We start from the raw sequence: 19,119 nt of genomic DNA, 5'->3' as shown, positions 1-19,119 counted from the left end.
ATAAGAATGAAGTCTGTAAGAAATTAATAAAGCAACGCCGTAGCTCATTTTTTTCCTTTTTTGCAATTCACAAATTACAAGATTCACATTCATGCCAAGATATTGTTTATGTCTACTTTTCACTTTGTTTAAATCTAATTACATGATCTCTTGTGTTCAAGACTTTAATTAACATTCATGAAATTCTAAATTTGTATAAAAAACAAAGCATTATACTTATTCTTTCTTCTCATTACACGAGTAAATAAAAACATAGTTTACATGAATTTTTTAAAGGTGAAAAATATTTGGAGTGATGATTGGAGAATGAAGTTTAAATGTGTTTTTTTTATTGATTTTATATTTGAACTATTAAATTATTTTATAACTTTTTTATCATATTTTCAGTTTGGTATTTTTAAGTTTTTAAAACAGTTTGGTTACTGAAACATTTTATTTGATATGATTTTTGTAAAGAATATGTATATTATTTACAAAATATCATTAAATTTAATTTGGTTTAACCCAATTAAATCTAATTGAACCCGTTCGAACCATATTAAACCGTGACCCAAATATTTTTTGGTTCAGTTACCGGTCAGGTTTAAAAAAATTGCCATTCTTTTAAATATGCCGAATTCATTGTTTAATAAGTTCTATTGATGGAGTGAAGCCCATCTCCAATATTTTGGTTGCTAAAGTTCTGTTGGATTCAAAGCATTGGTATTTACAATATGAACATCTACTTGAGAATGGGTTTTCTAATTTTTGGAGAGTTCATTTCTTTATTCTTTTGAGAAAATGCTTCAAAGTTGTTGATGACTTAATGTCTTCTTGTACAAAAGGAAAAGCTCAGGTCTAAAGATGTAAGCGTATATTGACAAAACCCAAAAGAGTAATGAAGCTGTTGAAGATTTTCTTCTGACCACCTCTATATTGGATACATAGATAATAAGTCTTCTGGGATTTGAGTCCAGATGTTGCGTATTGGTGCATTAAAAATATCTTAGTTGCTGGACAAGATGTAGAACACGATGTTGGCAGTATGGTAATAATATTACCAATAAGTAAAACGTTCGACGGTAATTAAGTAAACCATTATTTTCACGAAAACATGACCAATGATTCTCTACTTGGTTTTCTACTCTCAATCCCAGCTACCACATCCACCACAACCACCACCACACCCACCGCCACATCCGCCGCCACTGTCACCGTCATTATCAGCACCGACACCACCACCGTCATCATCAGCACGGCTATCATCACCACCACCGTTATCATCAGCGCGGCTACCATCCCCACCACCACGTATACTGCCACATCCACCACCACAGCCACCATAGTAATATCCCGGGTGGTTAGAGCTTCGTCCGCCACTTCCTTTACATCGATACGCCCCCTTTCTCCGTCCTTGCTTAGCATTCTGACTGATATAGAGGCGGGACTCATCTCGTTTAGCTCCAGCCTCCCCATACATCTCCATTAACTCCTTGTTCGCTGCGTCTTTCGACTTTGCATCAACTACTTGTTCTGTTGTACGCAACATCTTTATCGCTTTTCCACTTGAACCACTCTTTAAGTAAGCCTTCGCCATGCTTATTCCCGTTTGCCAAGCCAACGCAAACGGTGGCGTTTCATCTTCTATTATTTTCAGAAACTTCTCCATTGCCTCCACATCAGGGACACTCGCGTAAGCCTTCAAAACGTTATTGGACGTGAGAGTTATGTCATGCTGAACTCCGTTTTCTATCATCTGCCTAACAATCTCGTCGACCATATTTGTATCTCCAAGAAGGCCGTAGAGAGAGATCATCTTGTAGTAAGGGTTAGGTTTGAAGAGCATATTATTCTCCCTCATCTTCTGGTAAGTGGCTTCGGCTTCGTGTCGTGTTTCCTTGTCTTTTGCGTAGAAGCTTAAGAGAGTGGTGTAGACTAAGTCGTCTTTCATGTTCTCGGGAATGCTTTTGAAGAAATTCTCTGCTTCACTCAACCCTGAATGAATCTCAATAAGATAAAGCCGAGATGCAACATCTTCAGTGCTTAGCTCGAACACCCCTCGTTTAGTTATCCACTCTGAGACCTACATCACCAAAAACAGACTTTTGTAACAGTCCAGGAGCCATAGGTAGTAGTAGCTTATATAACATTAAGATTTGATGCTACAACTTTAGTTGTATTTAATTAGGACATTATAAAAATTTATCACAAAGGCATTATAATTTTTTTTAAAGTGTCATTGTTCAAAGAGTTAGAAACGTAGAAGAGAGAAAGTAAGTGAGACCTGGAGGGCGTGGTCGAATCGCTGAGACTCGCAGAGAGCTTTGATGACGGCTCTAAGATCCGTAGGGTTTATTTCATTTCCTTGTTTCAGCCATTCGTTCAGCACAGGTGTGACCTTAACTCTCCATAGGAACGGGAACCTGTTTTCCACCGCCATGACCCGACTATGTAAAGTGTCATTCAGCTTCGCCGACGTTAGGGTACGCGTGAACTGAATCATCGGCTGTGTTTTCCTGAACAAGAGAAATTGTTTTGAGTATCGTCCAAGGCTTTGCATCATTCTCTAATCGTTTTGAGAGAGATGCGGCGTATCCGGCGACAGAGAGCTTGGGTCCGGCGAGAGAAAAGAGCAAAGGATTAGGCCCATTGGGTCTGGCGAGAGAAAAGAGTCGGTAAAATTTGGGAGAATTGGTGAGCCCATTGGGTAGTTACAGTCAGCCTATAGAGTGTTAATAGCTGCGGGCCTAGGCCCAATTTACATCCAAAATGAAGAAAATAATCTGAACCTATTAGACGGATCAGTCGAGAGACAACATGCAAGGCGGAGAGCTTCAGTAGACGGGCAATCCCTAGAAAGATGAAGACAGAAGATGCATAGAAGATCCAGAGCGAGTGAGATATTAGAGGGCCAGGCTAAACCAGTCGGAGAGCATATCAGCAGAAGCGGTAGGGTTTGAATAAATCATGGTAGATGTTATTCGGGTGTTTTGTTCATGCGTCCTTTTCTATGTAACATGTGTGCTTTACGAGCCTACAACTACAAGCGTGAAGGTGACTTAATTAGACGCTAAAAAAATTATTAAGGGTTTTTTTTCCTTTCAGGAGAACTGAAAAAAAAAAAATACTTTGATCATATTTTGTTAATCTTTTTTTTTTTTCTTTTATTAGTTTGGTCAACTATACCTTTATTAACGTAAATCCTATTATATCCTTAATTTTTTAAGGATATAATATATTTTCAAAATTTATAAATAAAATATAAAAATATATCTACATATACAATGGACTAACATAAAACCTATAACATATATATTATTTCATAATAAAAATATTATATTTTGGAAAGGTAATTTATTTAGCAGTAATTCATTTTATTACTTAATAAATTCTTATTTTATGTTATTAATTATTTTATTTTTGATGTTTATTTTATCTTTAAATTATTATTATTATTAAAAATCTTTTACAATATTTTTTATTATAATAACTTTTAATTTATTTAAAGATAGGTCTCTATCAGATGAGTTGACAAAAATAAGAAAAGTGGTTCCATGTCTACAAAGGCTCATGTCAATTGTCAAATAAGTTAATTTACATGTTAAGTTAGAATTTTAGTGCTGAATCTAACTATTGAACAACGATGCAATATAGACTAGCTAGATTGAAGATTTGAGAGTTCTCCATCAGTTAGATTTTGAAGTGGACTGATCAACGCCAAACAAGTTAGTGACTTGAGTAGAATTTAAGGTTGTAAGAGTAAGAGCTACTCCACTCTGAGATTCAACCCAATTTATTGTTCATGTGTACGTTTTAGAACATTCATGTTTTGGTACAGACAGTTATGCATGTGCCCGCCGGAAAAGTGACTCCAGACATGCAATATTATATATGAACTTTGTTAATTAGATCTTTTACACTTGTTTGCCTTTTTTCTTATTTTGTAGAATTCTTAGAATCATTCACTGGGATACAATCTTTACGCATTCTCCTCTTGCTATGACCTTCCAAGCTTTTTGATTCACACAATTGTGAAGTATATCACTAGCCCAACTGTTCACAAGTTCTCTTGAAACTCGTTATCCCACTTGGACACTATATTTTCGTCAAATTTTGAAAGAAATTAATGCCTTACACACACCGAAACACGCACATAACTGGCATTCATTCAGATTTGAATAAAAACATGTCCATTTTTTTTTGTCATAAAAACATGTCAAATAAAAATTTCACCTTATCTTCATGAGTTCTGTTCTCTTGTCTTATGAAGTTCTCTAACATGAATCGCTTATGGAATGCATCCCAAGAAAGTAAAGAAAAATTGCTCTCCTCTTGTTTTCTCTCTAACTTTCCTCTTCTTTTGATTTTCGTTTTCCCGGCGACCGCCGTGTCCCTTTTAGACGGTCGCCAGAGCTCCGTTCGTTTTCTCCTCTTCTCTTCTTCCCGCCTCCTTTGTTTCCTCCGTATCATTTCATTCTTCGGCTAGGGTGGAATTCAGTCGTGGTGGGCTCCGATTTCAGATCCGGCGGATCCTTTCCAGATCTGGAGCGTGTTTAGTGGTTTGGTAAGGGCTAGAGGACGGCCTTTGCTCCCGCTGAACTCATCTCTAGGTTTCGGTTGGTTCTTCTACTCGGAGCAGTTTTCAATCTCTTCGGCTGAGTCTCTTCGAGTCAGCGGCGCATGAGTCGTCAAGCAATCTCCCTTGTGCTCGTCTCCGGTGTAGTGTGGCGCGTGGCTAGTTGGTGATGAGTTTTTTGGTGGGGTTGGAGCTTGTGATTCTGGTTCCTCTGCTCCTCTTTGGGTCCATTGTTGGTCTACGGTGGCAGCGTGTAGAGGGTTTCCGGGGTTGGTCATCGTCTAACCTGGTGGATCTCTCATGTGGCGACGCGTGATGTTGAGTCATTCCATAGCTCGTCGAGCTCGTTCTTGGCGCGTGGGGCTCAAGCCTCTCTCCAAAGGCGGTGTGGATTTGACAGGGTGGCGCTCCTCGTCGCTGTATCTTTGTCCTCTCTTCATCTGTGCGGTGGTTTTTGTGAAAGCGGATTGGGTCCGACTCAAGGGATAAGTGTTAGTTTGGCTATTAGGTCTTCGAGTTCTCTCGACGGTCGCAGCTCCGGAGTAATTGTGCTCAACCTGTCCCATTACCCTATATGGGCGGTGGGTTAAACGGGTGTAACGGTTCCGGGATGGTGGAGCGGAGGCAGCAATCTCCTGTTGTTGACTCTTCCTCGTGCTGCCGGTGAGGTGATTTTGGACGGACTTGCAGGTATGAGATGTGATTCTTAGTGGAGGTGGTGATGAGTGGGTTCCCGGAAGCTGCCGGTGCATCCAAGGTTTGAGGGCGTCTTTCTCTCCGGTTTGCTCGTGGCAACAGGGTGCTCAATCCGCTCATGTCTTATGTCTGTCACTGCTCCGCTAATACCAGTCTCTTTCCGGTCCATGTCTTCTTTTGCTTAAGCTTTTCTATCTATTAGATGCTCTGTTTAGCTTAATTTATGTTCTTCTGCTACTAGTTCACCTTTGTAAAATCTGCCAAAAACCAAAAAACTTGGTATAATAAATATAACATTTTACCAAAAAAAAAACGTAAAGAAAAATTGTCCAATGAACTTTGACTAAATCTTATTTAGTTAATTATATTTCTAACTATATATACTGAAATTCACTAATCTATACTATTATTTGCAAAGTGCTTTTTCGAATTCGAACTCTTACGTTAAAGTTAGAATGGTTAATATTGTTTATACATTTAATGAATAAAACATATATATTAATCACAAAATAAAAAAATATTTTTTATTAGATAAGTGATTAAAATTAAATATAATAAGAATTATCCAAAATCTAAATATATTTTAAAAAAAAGATAATTCTTATATATACGTTTTCAGAAGATAATTTATATATATATATATATATATATTGTATTGTTATCTAAAAATCTTTTAATTAAAAATTTAAAACGAAAACCACATACCTAAATATTAATTAGGTAAAATTCTTAATTTTATAGAATTGAAAAGAGAATATTAAATGATTTTACTATATGATAAATATAGTGCACAAAGAAATTTTCAAAAAATATAATAATTAAAAAATTTCAAATGAAAACATAAATAATAAATTATTATTATAATTTTTTAATTAGTAATGGTTGTATTGATAAGTAAATAAGTAATTATAAAAAAATTTATGTCCGCATGCGCGGACGAAACACCTAGTTTTTATTAAAAAGTAATTATAGTTATATTTTTTCTGTTTAAAATCAAACAAACCAAAACCTACAGGTATCCAAACTAAACCTACGTTGCACGGAAGCTTCATCGGACGTCCGCTTCCCGCTTCGAAACCGGAATCGGAATCGGAATCGGAACCTTGTGGATATATATATATATATATATATGAATACGCTTCTAACACGTACTCGTTTCCTAATTATTTTAAAAATCTCGTTTCCGCGCTTCCATACGCTTTCGCTTCCACGTACCCGCTTCCGTTTCCATGTAACATAGAACTAAACTATGGTACATATGGTTTTAATTTGGTAGTTAAATTGTGTAAGATGAAAATTGAAAACTGTACCAAAATTCAACTAACCGAATTAAACACCTTAAATCCTGCCCGTTCAAAGTAAATATAATAGTTATAGTTTTCTGTTCAAAATCAAACAAACCAAAAACACAGGTATCCAAACTAAACTATAGTACATATGATTTTAATTGGGTAGTTAAATTTGTCTAAGCTGAAAATTGAAAACTGAACCAAAATTCAACTAACCGAATCAAACACTTTAAATCCTACCTGTTCAAGTGCATACAAGATCCACCATTTTAAATCAAAATTCTAAGTAACTAAAATTTTAACAGTGTTTAGTGTATCCACTGAAGTTCTGTTAACATGGCTAATTGTTCCCCAAAAACTACTAAACCATATAACCATTAGTAATATGTAGAAAAAGAGAGAATACCACGTGACTAATAATGACTAGCTAGATTCCATCGTAATGTACCATATAAAATCAATCCATATTTTCTAACTTTGTTGGGATTGTATGAACGGATGGGGGACCCGTAAAGTCATAATCCTACTAAGTGCTGACCCTCGGGAAATAATGAGTGCAGTCTCCCGGTATTTAATACCATACTTGCTTAATATCCGCGCAATTAAGCGGAATAAATGTTATATAAAACTAATTTTAATCTATTATTATCTATTTGTATTTATTTACGTATTATATATATAATCAAATTAGAGTAAATACATAAATCAAAACAATACATCTTTTTTATTTACGATAATTTTTTGGTAAATAAATCAAAACAATCATTTTATTTATTTTATATGGTATATAACTAAATTTCAATGACATAGACATAGATATATAGTATATTTTAATATAAATATTTATTATTAAGAATTCATACTCATATGATAAACACACAATTTCTAATGTGCGTTTCTTTTAATGCAAATTTTAAAATTAAAATATTAAGGTTTCAATGCTTTTTCAATAAAAATTTAGAAATAATCATATTTAAGTATTTTTCTATGTTATATAGTTTAATTTTAAACTATATTAATATATAATATGAATGTCTAGTAAATGAGACTTCATATTCATACGATTTATGATTATTTGTATCTTGTTATTACCAAAAACAATTAAACCATTGTTCACAAAATTTTAGTGTGAGACATTTAACGTTTTTAATAATTTATTGTCGTTTTAAAAATTCAAAATATAACATATAAAAAAAAATATTTTTTTATTATATGGTTAATGTGGTTGTTTAATATCTTTTAACAATATAAAATTAAACAGAAAATAGCTAAGATACAAAAATTATTATCAAATATTTATCATTCATAATCATTAATTGTCATATATACGTTAATTATATTAGGCAATTCCGTAGCTTTTATTTAAGGAAAGTGCGAGAATAATCTTTTGTACACTATTTATCAATATAATAGATAGTTTAATAAAATGTATAGTATAAGTTAAGATGGACCAAACTATTTCTCTAAAAAATTCAGCGTGGTTACAAAATAATGTTGTAATGTTTCTCAATTAATATATAAGGGATCCTATGTGTTAGAGCAACCCAATCGGTTGGGATGCTGGTTTTAAGTTCTTTTTTTTTTGTCAACATTGATATTATTAAAGGCTTAAAGCCCAAACAAGGTAAACCGAAGGCCCATTACAACCCAATTCATAAACTGATTTCAACAAAAGATGATAACTACAATATTAAAGAAAAACGTGGAAACACGTGTTGACTATTGGGTTGGCTGATGAAATGGCGAGAAGAATCTCGACTTGACTTCAATGTTCTCACCGGCGGTCTATCTTCCGATTATCTCTCCGGTAAACTTCTCGGATGAGACGCATAAGCTTTACCGCTTCCTTCGAATCTACCTTGAACTCTTCATACAAAGCTCGCCGGTTCTTGTAGTTTGATCTCCGAGTGGTCACCGATCCTTAATTCCTGGGAAAACTGATGGATCTAAAGACAGATCATCTGTCAGGACGTTTCAAAGAAACCCTGACTTTACTTAATCTGCTTCAAATCAACCACACAAATCCAACACCTTCGATTCTTCAACCAAAAGGGAGCATCTTCCTATCTTTCTCTTTAGGAAGAAACGATTACGCCCCCTCTGATGAGATCTGGCACTCGGCTAGTACCAAAAGACAAACACAAGTTCCAGGATTTATGGTTAGATCTTGCATGAAGAGAAAGTGTCAACGCAAATCAGAGAAAGAAATAGATTCGTGAACAGTTCTGATTTGGTTGAACAAAAACACACCAAAAGATCGCCTAGCGAAAGTGAAAATCCGCAACCGGAACAGAAGTTCGATCAACAGATCGAATATTTACATACAAAAAACAAAAAGATAAAATATAGTAACCGGCAGCGAGAGCCACCGGCTACCGATCGACGATGGTGATTGAAGTTTTCTAGTGAGAAGTTGGAGAGAGTAGAAAGAGAAAAAACATGTATAATTTTCAATTGCTGGTTTTAAGTTCTTAACAATAAAAAGTTCTATAATAATAAAGTTGCTCAGAAAGGCTCTTCATGCGTCCACGTCACTTCTCCTATTCCCATATCGTGCCACGTTGCACACTCTCTTCAATCACAAAAAATGTTCTGTCGCGTTACAATGGGATTCGGTTTTTAAATGTCAAATTCAGTGGCCCACTAATTTTTTCCTCACACTTTGACCAGAATTTATTTTGGGTTTCTTTCAATAGGGGGAGGAAGCTAACAAAGTTGCTGCCGTGCCGTTCGAGATTCACCAAATCCCAGAAGCTTCTTTGTAACGTTTGCATTTTCTGTTTTCCTCTACATTACTCCCCAATCATTCAAGTGATTTCGATCTCTCCTCCCACTCTCTCGCAATTAATCATCCTCATCAACATCTACGGTAACCGATTGCACCTTCGCCTATAAATGTGTCCGGTGAATGCGATGAGCAACTACATCTCTCTGTTCTCTGAAAGAACACTCTCTGTTAAGCATCAACCCGATGGCGGATTCAAGAATTTTCCTAGCAGATTTGAAAGTTGGCTGCTGTTCAAACATTGCCGAGATCTTCGTGCCTCTTGGATTCTCATCGCCTTCGACGCCGTTTCAAACTTCTCCAGCTTCACATCAAAAGCTGTCTTCTCTACGGCTCTATTCTCAGCTGAGCCAGATGCGTGAGCGGCAAGATTATCGGCAGCTACAGACACAGTGGAGCCGTAACAGTTGATACCGAGTTTATGGCTGAAGAGAATTGGAATCGTAAAGCTAATCATGTTTAGTTTGAGCAAGCCGTCGGTGTTTCGGTCGATCTTCTTTGTCATGGCTTTGGGAGATGCGACAGTGGATAGGTGGCGAGTAGTGGCGATCAAAAGCGTTGCGGTGGAGGAAGACAGTGGATCTCGATCAGAATCTGGAGATCGGAGCTCAGGTCGTATTTTTGCGTTCTGTTCGATTTCATTTCATCTACATGTGGCCCAATTAATAGTTAAGGCCCATGGAGAAGACATCATCTATTAATAAGAAAAGAGACCGTATGTATAAGGCCCTAAAGGCCTAAAGTCTAATAAATAGTTATGTCGTACTGGGAAGATGTCAATAACTCAAAAAAACACCATCAATGAAATTGTTCCAACGTGAGTTTTTGTTTTTGCAATAGTCCCTTGGTCATTCTTTCTAATAAGCACTAGCAGCCAAACAATAAACACACAAATTTTACAGTATATTCCAATTCATCTCATCTTGGACATGGCGCAATCTTAATTTAGACATGTATTCTAAAAAATATTTAGCTAATCTTTTTTTTAACGATCATCCTCCATTTAATTATTTGTAATAAGTTTTCTTTAATCAATGAATATGCAAACTTATTTTACAAATTAGGCAAGAAAGGGACCATTAACTAATCATAATCCTTTTGTCCGAAAATCAGTTAATTATAACACTAACTACACTTGGATGGTTCTAATGGTTACGCTTGAGGGACAGAAGTTGCCTGTCATTTTTAGAAACATGAACCTCCGATATTTCTCTGATAATCCATTGAGTATATTGGATAATTTCACTTTTATAATAGAGAAATGTTTGGAGAATAACAACGTTGAGGTCCACTATATCGAGAGAATGAAACAATTATTCTACTTTAGTAACACTAATAAATGACTCAATCACCTCCCCTGTTCTGTTTGATGGGTGTACGACAATTATACGTATGTTTTTAACATCACATATCTTTACGGTATATTATGTGCAAATACAACTTTGATGAAAGAAAACAATATATGGATGTTCTTGGTGGAGAGAACAGTAAATCAAAATCAGATCGCTGCTGGAGAAGGATAAAAAGATCCTTGCCACATTTCGATATTGTTAAAAACAAGCGTTATTTAATATCGAGCTCCTCAAACCTCCAAGAAAGTGTCACATCAATAACATGAACTATCGCTGCAGATGAAGAAATTCATTTTCAATTGTTGAGAGAATATCAAACAAACAAATGCATTGCTATTGTTTCATTTTTCCTCTAGAACTTTTGCTTCTATTTTCACCTTCAACTACTATAGTAAATTGTTTTCATTAAGTTTTTTCAAAAAAAATCCAACCTAAGCAAAGCCATAACTGAGTAAGTTAATGGACCTCCAAAACGACATACAAAGTCACATATATACTAGCTAAAATACGTACGCAGAAATAAGAAATCATCTGAATGCAACATGAATCCCAACAAACTACACATGAATCATACTCCTTACGTTTTATTAAAATTACCCATTACCCTAACTTATAACAATATTTTTAGTGGAGAAATACCCTATGATAGCCCTAAAAAAAGTTTTTGTCACAAATATAGTTTCTAAGAATCAAAATAACCAAAATGTTTCATTAAAGAGGTAAATATAGACTTATACCCCTAGGATTAACTAATCTAGACTTTAGGGTTGAAGTTTAAAATTTTATAAATAAAAAATAATACTAAAAATTTGAAAATAAAAATATTTTAAATAGTTTCAAAAAGTATTTTCGAATTTCAAAAATAAATTTGAAAACAAATAAAAAAAATTTCAAAATTTTTTTTTATAAAAATGTTCAAATTTGAAAAAAATAATAATAATCTGAACTGCAAAAAAGACTTATTAAATGAACATTTTGGTTATTTTCCACCTTGGAATCTTTTTTTGTAACAAAAGCTTTAAAATGATCTATTTAGGAGAATTCTATTATTAGTGTCACGTGCACATAATATAGACAAACTCAGCTAAGTACAAAGCATAAAACAGTGCTTGATTTTAAAATAAAACCTGCATATAAACCAAACAAAACAAATAAATACTCCTTAGTGAAATTAATAAATAACTCAAACATATTGATAAATTATTTTGGCAAACGGAACACCTAGTTGATCCCCCAAACTTAATTACTAAACTATTACCAATGTAAACTATTACCAATGTAAGAGGGTCATTGTTAACTTCAAAATAATTTATAGCTCTCCTACGTTACAAAAATATACTCTCTCCGTTTCCGAAAGTAAGATTTTCTAGAATTTTTAATTTTATTAAGAATATAATAAATATTTATAATTTATTTTTCAATACATTTTTCAATAACTATCCACCAATAAAATTTTATTAATTCAAATATTCACAATTAGTGTTTCTCAAAAGTATATACCTTAAAAATATAGAAAATCTATTTTGGTGGAACAAGAATATACTCTAAAAAATTTTATTTTCGAGAACGGAAGGAGTATGTCGTATAATTAACTCAATAAAATTTTACAACTGATTACACTACCACGCCAAAGATGAAACGTCTTATAAATATAAATTTTACATGACTATAAATCAAAACCTCTAACACAAAAACAACAACAATGTCTTACACAAAATATATAACAAAATGAAAGCAGATCAACCAACATCAAGTTTCGAACAACTCATTCAAAACATCCAATGAGATATCATCTCTAGAGTTATGTAGTCGTCAAGAACCAACATCCGACATGTCATGCCATCATCTCTAACACTGGCTGAAGCTGCTCAAAACAGCCATGATAACAAGAATTTCACACTCAGACTATTGACCATCCATACACTTGCAAAAAAAAAAAAACTGCATATCAAATTTAAAAATACAATAGAATACAACACATAAATAATTGAAACAACACCACTAGTTACTAATAAAAGTGAAACATGTGTCATCAAAATTTCTCAACGGGTATTTAAAGTACCTCAGCCATCTATCTTCCTTATTTTTCTATATTTTTATCTCGTTAGATAATTTTCCAGAATTTGCCGATGGAAAAGCTCTTATAATTAGATTTAGAGATCTCGACTTTTTTATATATACCTATTTTATATAAAATTACATATTTTTAAGAAAAATAAATGTAAGGAACCAAAAAACTTTATTATTTTATTATAAAATTTTATTCTAAAATTAATAAGATAAAATATAAGTTTTGAAAGTCCAATTTTGTTCCTTTTGAAAAGTACATAAATTTATTGAGCCGGCCCTGCTCTTACATGATTCTAACACTACTAATTGTAATGAAAAAGTTCACTTTACAAAATTCTGATTCTCGTTTTGTTTTGTAGACAGCAAATTACCTTACACGCGTACACATATATACATATAACTTTTAACGACAAATGATATACATGCCATATTAAGAAACCAATGAAAAAGAACACGGCTAATCTCTGACATGAAAAATAACGATAAAAATAGAAACAAAGATTGAGGGTAGGTCTGGACATAAAATCCATAATCCGAAATCCGAACCAAACTCGAACCGAAAAACCCGATCTGTAACCGGTCCGAAATGTAAAAAATACCCGAATGAATCTCGTAAGATGGTACAAAACATATCCAAACCCGAAATGTTATTAACCGAACCCGAACGGGTAATCCGAAAACCCGAAAAAACCAAAAAATCTGAAAAGATATCCGAAGAAACCGGTCCGAATGTCCAAACTAATATAAAATGTAATTATATGAAACATGAATATATACTTCAAATATTCAATTTCATATTTATTTTTATATGGTATCTAGCAATAAGTATTTAAATTTTAAATAACTACTTTAAATACTTAATTATATATAAATAAGTATATATTTCTTATGTTTTACTTTTAAATTTTAGATTTTATTTCAGGTATATCCGAACCTATCTGATATAACCCGAATCCGAATGATATATGGTTACTTTATGGGTTCTATGATGTGATACAAAATCGATCCGAACCCGATGTGTTATATCCGAATCCGATCCGTACTTGCAAATTTACTAGAATGAGATCTAGGACGTGTTATAAAAAAAAACCGAAATCCAAAAAACTCGATCCAAACGATAACGGGTATCCGAACGCCTAGGCCTAATTGAGGGTATGAGAGTTAAACTTGGGATGTATACCAATTATGGAAGTAGTTGCCGGCATATTATTATTATTTAAATGTGTGGTCCCTATGAAAGTTAACTTGGCCATATGATCAAAGTATACAACATCTCATGTGCCTCAAGCGACGGGTCTGGCATTAATTATATGAGTTGTCAGAGTCGGTGATACAGTTTGAGGGATAGATAGATTACAGTTCCATATTAACTCTTTACATTAAATACAATTTGAACTACTGATTCAGTAGATAGCTATTTTGTTTTTTTAGTTTTCATTATATCAATTTATTCTCCTCAAAAAGAAATATCTATTTATATAAAAGAAAGTTTTCTCCCTCCTGGTTGAGACACATAAGCATTCACGTTATAAAGTCGACTCCTCTAAGCGCGACACGTGTCCCAGACGAATGAAACTCATCGTTTCATTCATTTAAGCTTGAGCCAATTGGGCTTTGATCGTTAATGTATCTGATTTCTTTAGATTGTTTACGTTTTGAATGGGTTTTAAGTTTCAATAACCGGATATCAATTAATAGGCTTCAATATTAACTGCAACAATTGTTTTGGGTTTAGGAAGCTTGGTCAAACTGCCTGCTAATACACATAATGAGCCCAACAACTCCAAACGTCATCTTCAAAACTATAGACGAACCTTTCTAGAGCTCCTTCAATGCACTATTTCTCATTCAATGCATCTCTCTTTTCCCAGTCGGTGAAATACAACTATAAGTAGATTAGTCTTCAATCTGTAAAACTCATCATTTCATTTCTTAGAGTCATATAAACTTTGGCAAACCAGAATGGTGAAGAATCCTTCTCTCCTATTTTAAAATTAAATCACAGAGTTTATGATTTATCCAAGGGTTCAGGGTTAGTCCAAGGGTTCAGGGTTTAGTGATTAGGGTTTAGTGTTTAGTGTTATTAAAATTTAGTTTTTAATGTATGATTTAGGGTTTAAAATTTTCCAATGGTTTACAGTTTATCCAAGATTTAAGGTTTATAATTTAGGGTTTGGAGTTTAGGATTTAGAGTATATGATTTAATATTTTGCTAACGGTTTAACAATATTTATTTATTTTTTTTGTAACTATTTTTATATATTTTTATTGTTTTATTTTTAAAATATAATCTTATTTGGAAATTTAATTTTGTTTCCTTTTTTAAAAAGATATCAAATATCAATTACTCAAATACTATTGGTTGGTGAATCTAAAGGTTCACCCTAGGGGTGAAGCCAAGAATTTTTCTTATTTTAACGTTACTGTAAACCCGCGTATATATATACGGGCGGGTTTACCCTAGTATATATATATATATATATATATATATATATTATTCTCCTCACCTCCCCTTTCCCCGCAAGCAACCCACCACCCTAAATACTTCTCTGCTCTTTTGCGCTTTCAAATACATCTCTGTGCTCACTGAGTATAGAGACATCCTTTAAGGTAAACATGCAGAACGATAGGGAAGCAAAGGAGGATAAGAAAAAGATGAAGAAAGAATCAGTGTCCCTGATGGGTTTGTTTAGCGCAGCAGATAAAGTTGATTACATTTTGATGTTCCTGGGTACTTTCGGGACGTGTGTTCATGGTGGTACACTTCCACTCTTCTTCGTGTTCTTTGGGAAAATGTTACTCACTTGGCAATCTTTCTACGGATTCTACAGCCATATCCTCCAGTGTTTCAAGATCAAAAAAGTTCTAGCAAAATAAGAGAGAGGTGAGAGAAAGTTTTCTCTCTTCTCTTTCTTCCCGAAACTAATCTCCACTCGTAGATCTCCTTGTGTTCTCCGCTCCGGTGATCGACGGTACTTCTCCGGCCGTCGGTCGCCCCCACCATCCCCTAGTTCATCTCAAACCACTTCTCTTGGTGCTAAACGGCTTGTCCCTCTCCTCTTTGCTTCAGTATCCCTGGTTTACGGTCGAGTTGCGGCCGGACTCGGCGGTTCAAATCGGAAGCTCGGGTGTGTGCTCGGTTTCTCTGGAGTGCTGGCGAGGTGGAGGATGGTCGGATTAACTCAGGAAGCGGCATCTTTGGAGGTAGATCTGAGATCCGTTTCTCTGGATCTGGGTCAGATTTGGTTCAGAGTTTTCACCGGTTGTGCTTAGCGTCGCTGCCTCTGCTCGTCTGGTGTGTACTTTGATGGTTGCTCTGCTTCCTCACGGCTCCTCTCTCTCCTCTGAAGGTGGCTCTCGTAGAACTTCCCGTCTAGATCCCCGGATCTCGATTGAAAGGGCGAGTTGAGGTTCTCGCCTGGGACTTCTCAGGTCGATTCTCCTTCCAGCTTAGCTGTTCAGCGTTTTACGCAGACTGTAGGTTAGAGCTCCGACTCCTCTATTTCTTCACTTTCCAGAAAGAAGTTGTTCGTTGAGTTCCATGCCTCTCCCTTGGGTATGAAGCGTGATTCTCTTTAGTGTCGTCTAGGTGTGAAGGGACCGGAGTCGAGAGCCTGAACCTCCGCTTGTTTCCCCTAGGCACAACTTGTGCTTACCTGCTCGCTTATCTCCCTCGGTTTTGGACTCACAAGGTGCCGACTTGCTAGCTTCTGGAGTCACCAGCGTCTGGAGTGGACTTCTTTGTGTGATGGCCGGACCAGGACCTAGTCACCCCTGCTTCGCCTGTTGCTCGTTCGGAGTCGCCTTCGGGACAATATGCGGGTCCTCGTATTGTTCTCCGGCTGTTCTGCTCTGTTGATCATCACTCTTGTTGCAGGTACCGACGACAAGGCTCAGTGTTGTTCTACTGGAATTTCATAGCTGCTAGGAATTTCGTTTTAGTTAAGCTCTAGTCTTAGCCTCAGGGTTAGATTAAACCTTATTTGTCTAACAAAGTCTTTTTTAACTTTTTTGGAGCCTTTGTTTTGACCTCTGCTTTAATTAGCATCCATTGATGCAGTAGATTTTGCTTGCAAAAACTATTTGTATCCCCAGTGTCATTATCTTGATAATGAATTTCACATACTTATCAAAAAAAAAAAAAAAAAAAAAAAAATCCTCCAGTGTTTCAAAGGTTTCTCAGAAACCCGCTATTAGTGGATGTTTATGTAGTCTCTTTCTTGATTATGGTTCATAACAATTTGGTGATTTTTCTATTCCAGAATGCTCTGTACTTGGTCTACTTAGGGTTGGTCAACTTGGTATCAGCCTGGATGGGTAGGTTTCTAGCTATATTACCGAGTTTTAGTTGTTTTCTTATGTTTAAATTTGGAGTGCTTGTATTGGCAGGAGTTGCTTGTTGGATGCAAACAGGGGAAAGACAAACAGCACGACTGCGTATAATTTATCTCAAATCAATTTTAGCAAAAGACATTACTTTCTTCGATACAGAAGCTAGAGATTCAAATTTCATTTTCCACATCTCAAGTGACACCATCTTGGTTCAAGATGCAATTGGCGACAAGGTAGTTTCTCAAATACATTCCCACCATTTACGAACGATAGTTATTTTAAAAATGACTTCAAAAAGATAATCTTTAACTTTTTCTTCATTTTAAATTAGTAATCGTGAAATGTATATTTTCAAAACTCTTAATTAATCTATTATTGGTTTAAAATCATTAGAAATAATAAATTACAGAAATAATACATTTATAATTAAATTTTTTTTTTTTTTTAATATGAACGAAGCAACACACAAAATATATCGATTACAAAAAAAAAAAAAAAAAACACACACAAAATATATTATATGAAAATAGGAGAATGAATTAATTAGGGCAAACAAATGTAACTGATGAAATTTTTCTGTTTTGTATCAGACTGGCCATGTTTTGCGTTACCTATGTCAGTTCATCGCTGGATTTGTGATCGGTTTTTTGTCAGTATGGCAACTAACGCTGCTCACATTAGCAGTGGTTCCATTGATAGCAATTGCAGGAGGGGGATATGCCGTAATAATGTCAACCATCTCAAAGAAGAGTGAAGCTGCTTATGCTGATGCAGGCAAAGTAGCAGAAGAGGTTAGCATTGCTTCATACGTGCGTTTGCATTTACATGTGAAAAACGTTTTCACAAATAAAGTCCCACTAGCTTAGACCCGCGCAATTATGTTATATATAAAAATAATTTTTATCTATTATTATTTATTTATATTTATTTATGTATTATGTATATAATTAAATTAGAGTAAACACATAAATCAAAATAATACATCTTGTTTATTTACGATACTTTTTTGGTAAATAAATCAAAGCAATTATTTTTTATTTTATATGGTATATAACTAAATTTCAATGACATGGACATAGATATATAGTATATTTTAATATAAATATTTATTATTGAGAATTCACACTCAAATGATAAACACAAAATTTTAATGTGCGATTTTTTGAATACAAATTTCAAAATTAAAATATTAAGATTTCAATATTTTTTCAATATAAATTTAGAAATTATCATATTTAAGTATTTTTACATGTTATATAGTTTAATTATAAACTATATTAATATATAATATGAATGTCTAGTAAATGAGACTTCATATTCATACGATTTATTTGTATCTTGTTATTGTAAAAAACAGTTAAATCATTGATCACAATTTTTTTGTGTGAGACATTTGATGTTTTTAGTAATTTATAGTCGTTTTAAAAATTCAAAATATAAAATAGAAAAAAATATATTTTTTATTATATTGTTAATATGGTTGTTTAATATCTTTTAATAATATAAAATTAAACAAAAATAGCTAAGATACAAAAATTATTATCAAATCCCCTATATATTAATTGAGAAGCATTTGAAAAATTAGATTTTTAATTTTGTATTAATTAAAAAAAACTCCAAATCCTAGGTGGCACTCTAAATGCTTTCTAAATTCCATTTCAAAGAATTCTAGAGCATCTGATATAAAGTATAGTTTAATCTAATGGTATCACATTATTCCATAATTATATAACACTAGAGAACATTATATTAACCTAAAATATAAGAAGTGTGTATTCTTTCCTTAAATAAAAGCTACGGAATTACCTAATATGATTTGCATATATATGACAATTAATGATTATGAATAATAAAGATTTGATAACAATTTTTGCATCCTTCTTCATTTTTGTTTAAATTTATATTATTAAAAAAAATTAAACAATCACATTAACCATATAATAAAAAAATTAGATTTTTTCTTATATGTTATATTTTAAATTTTTTAAAATGACTTTAAATTACAAAAATGAGGAAACCTTATATGTTATATATTTTTTT

At 33.8% G+C, this 19,119-nt stretch overlaps 1 protein-coding gene and 1 pseudogene across 1 annotated transcript; one reads left to right on the top strand and one right to left on the bottom strand.

Annotated features, from left to right (window-relative positions):
* Positions 1–1,065: 1,065 nt before the first annotated feature.
* LOC106319729 (putative pentatricopeptide repeat-containing protein At1g43010) lies at positions 1,066–2,539 on the bottom strand. Its single transcript, XM_013758113.1, has 2 exons — positions 2,264–2,539; positions 1,066–2,062 (listed from the first exon to the last, which is right to left on the bottom strand). The coding sequence occupies exons 1-2, from the start codon at positions 2,537–2,539 to the stop codon at positions 1,127–1,129; spliced, it is 1,212 nt and encodes a 403-aa protein (XP_013613567.1). The 3' UTR covers positions 1,066–1,126.
* A 12,732-nt stretch (positions 2,540–15,271) lies between these two features.
* The window catches only part of LOC106319720, a 16,970-nt pseudogene continuing 13,122 nt past the window's right edge, over positions 15,272–19,119 (top strand).

The sequence above is a fragment of the Brassica oleracea genome, unplaced genomic scaffold (assembly GCF_000695525.1).
Source record: "Brassica oleracea var. oleracea cultivar TO1000 unplaced genomic scaffold, BOL UnpScaffold00579, whole genome shotgun sequence".
NCBI classification, from domain to species: Eukaryota; Viridiplantae; Streptophyta; class Magnoliopsida; order Brassicales; family Brassicaceae; genus Brassica; species Brassica oleracea.
Note: the sequence above shows the minus strand (reverse complement) of the source record. Positions and strands in the feature narration are given on the sequence as shown.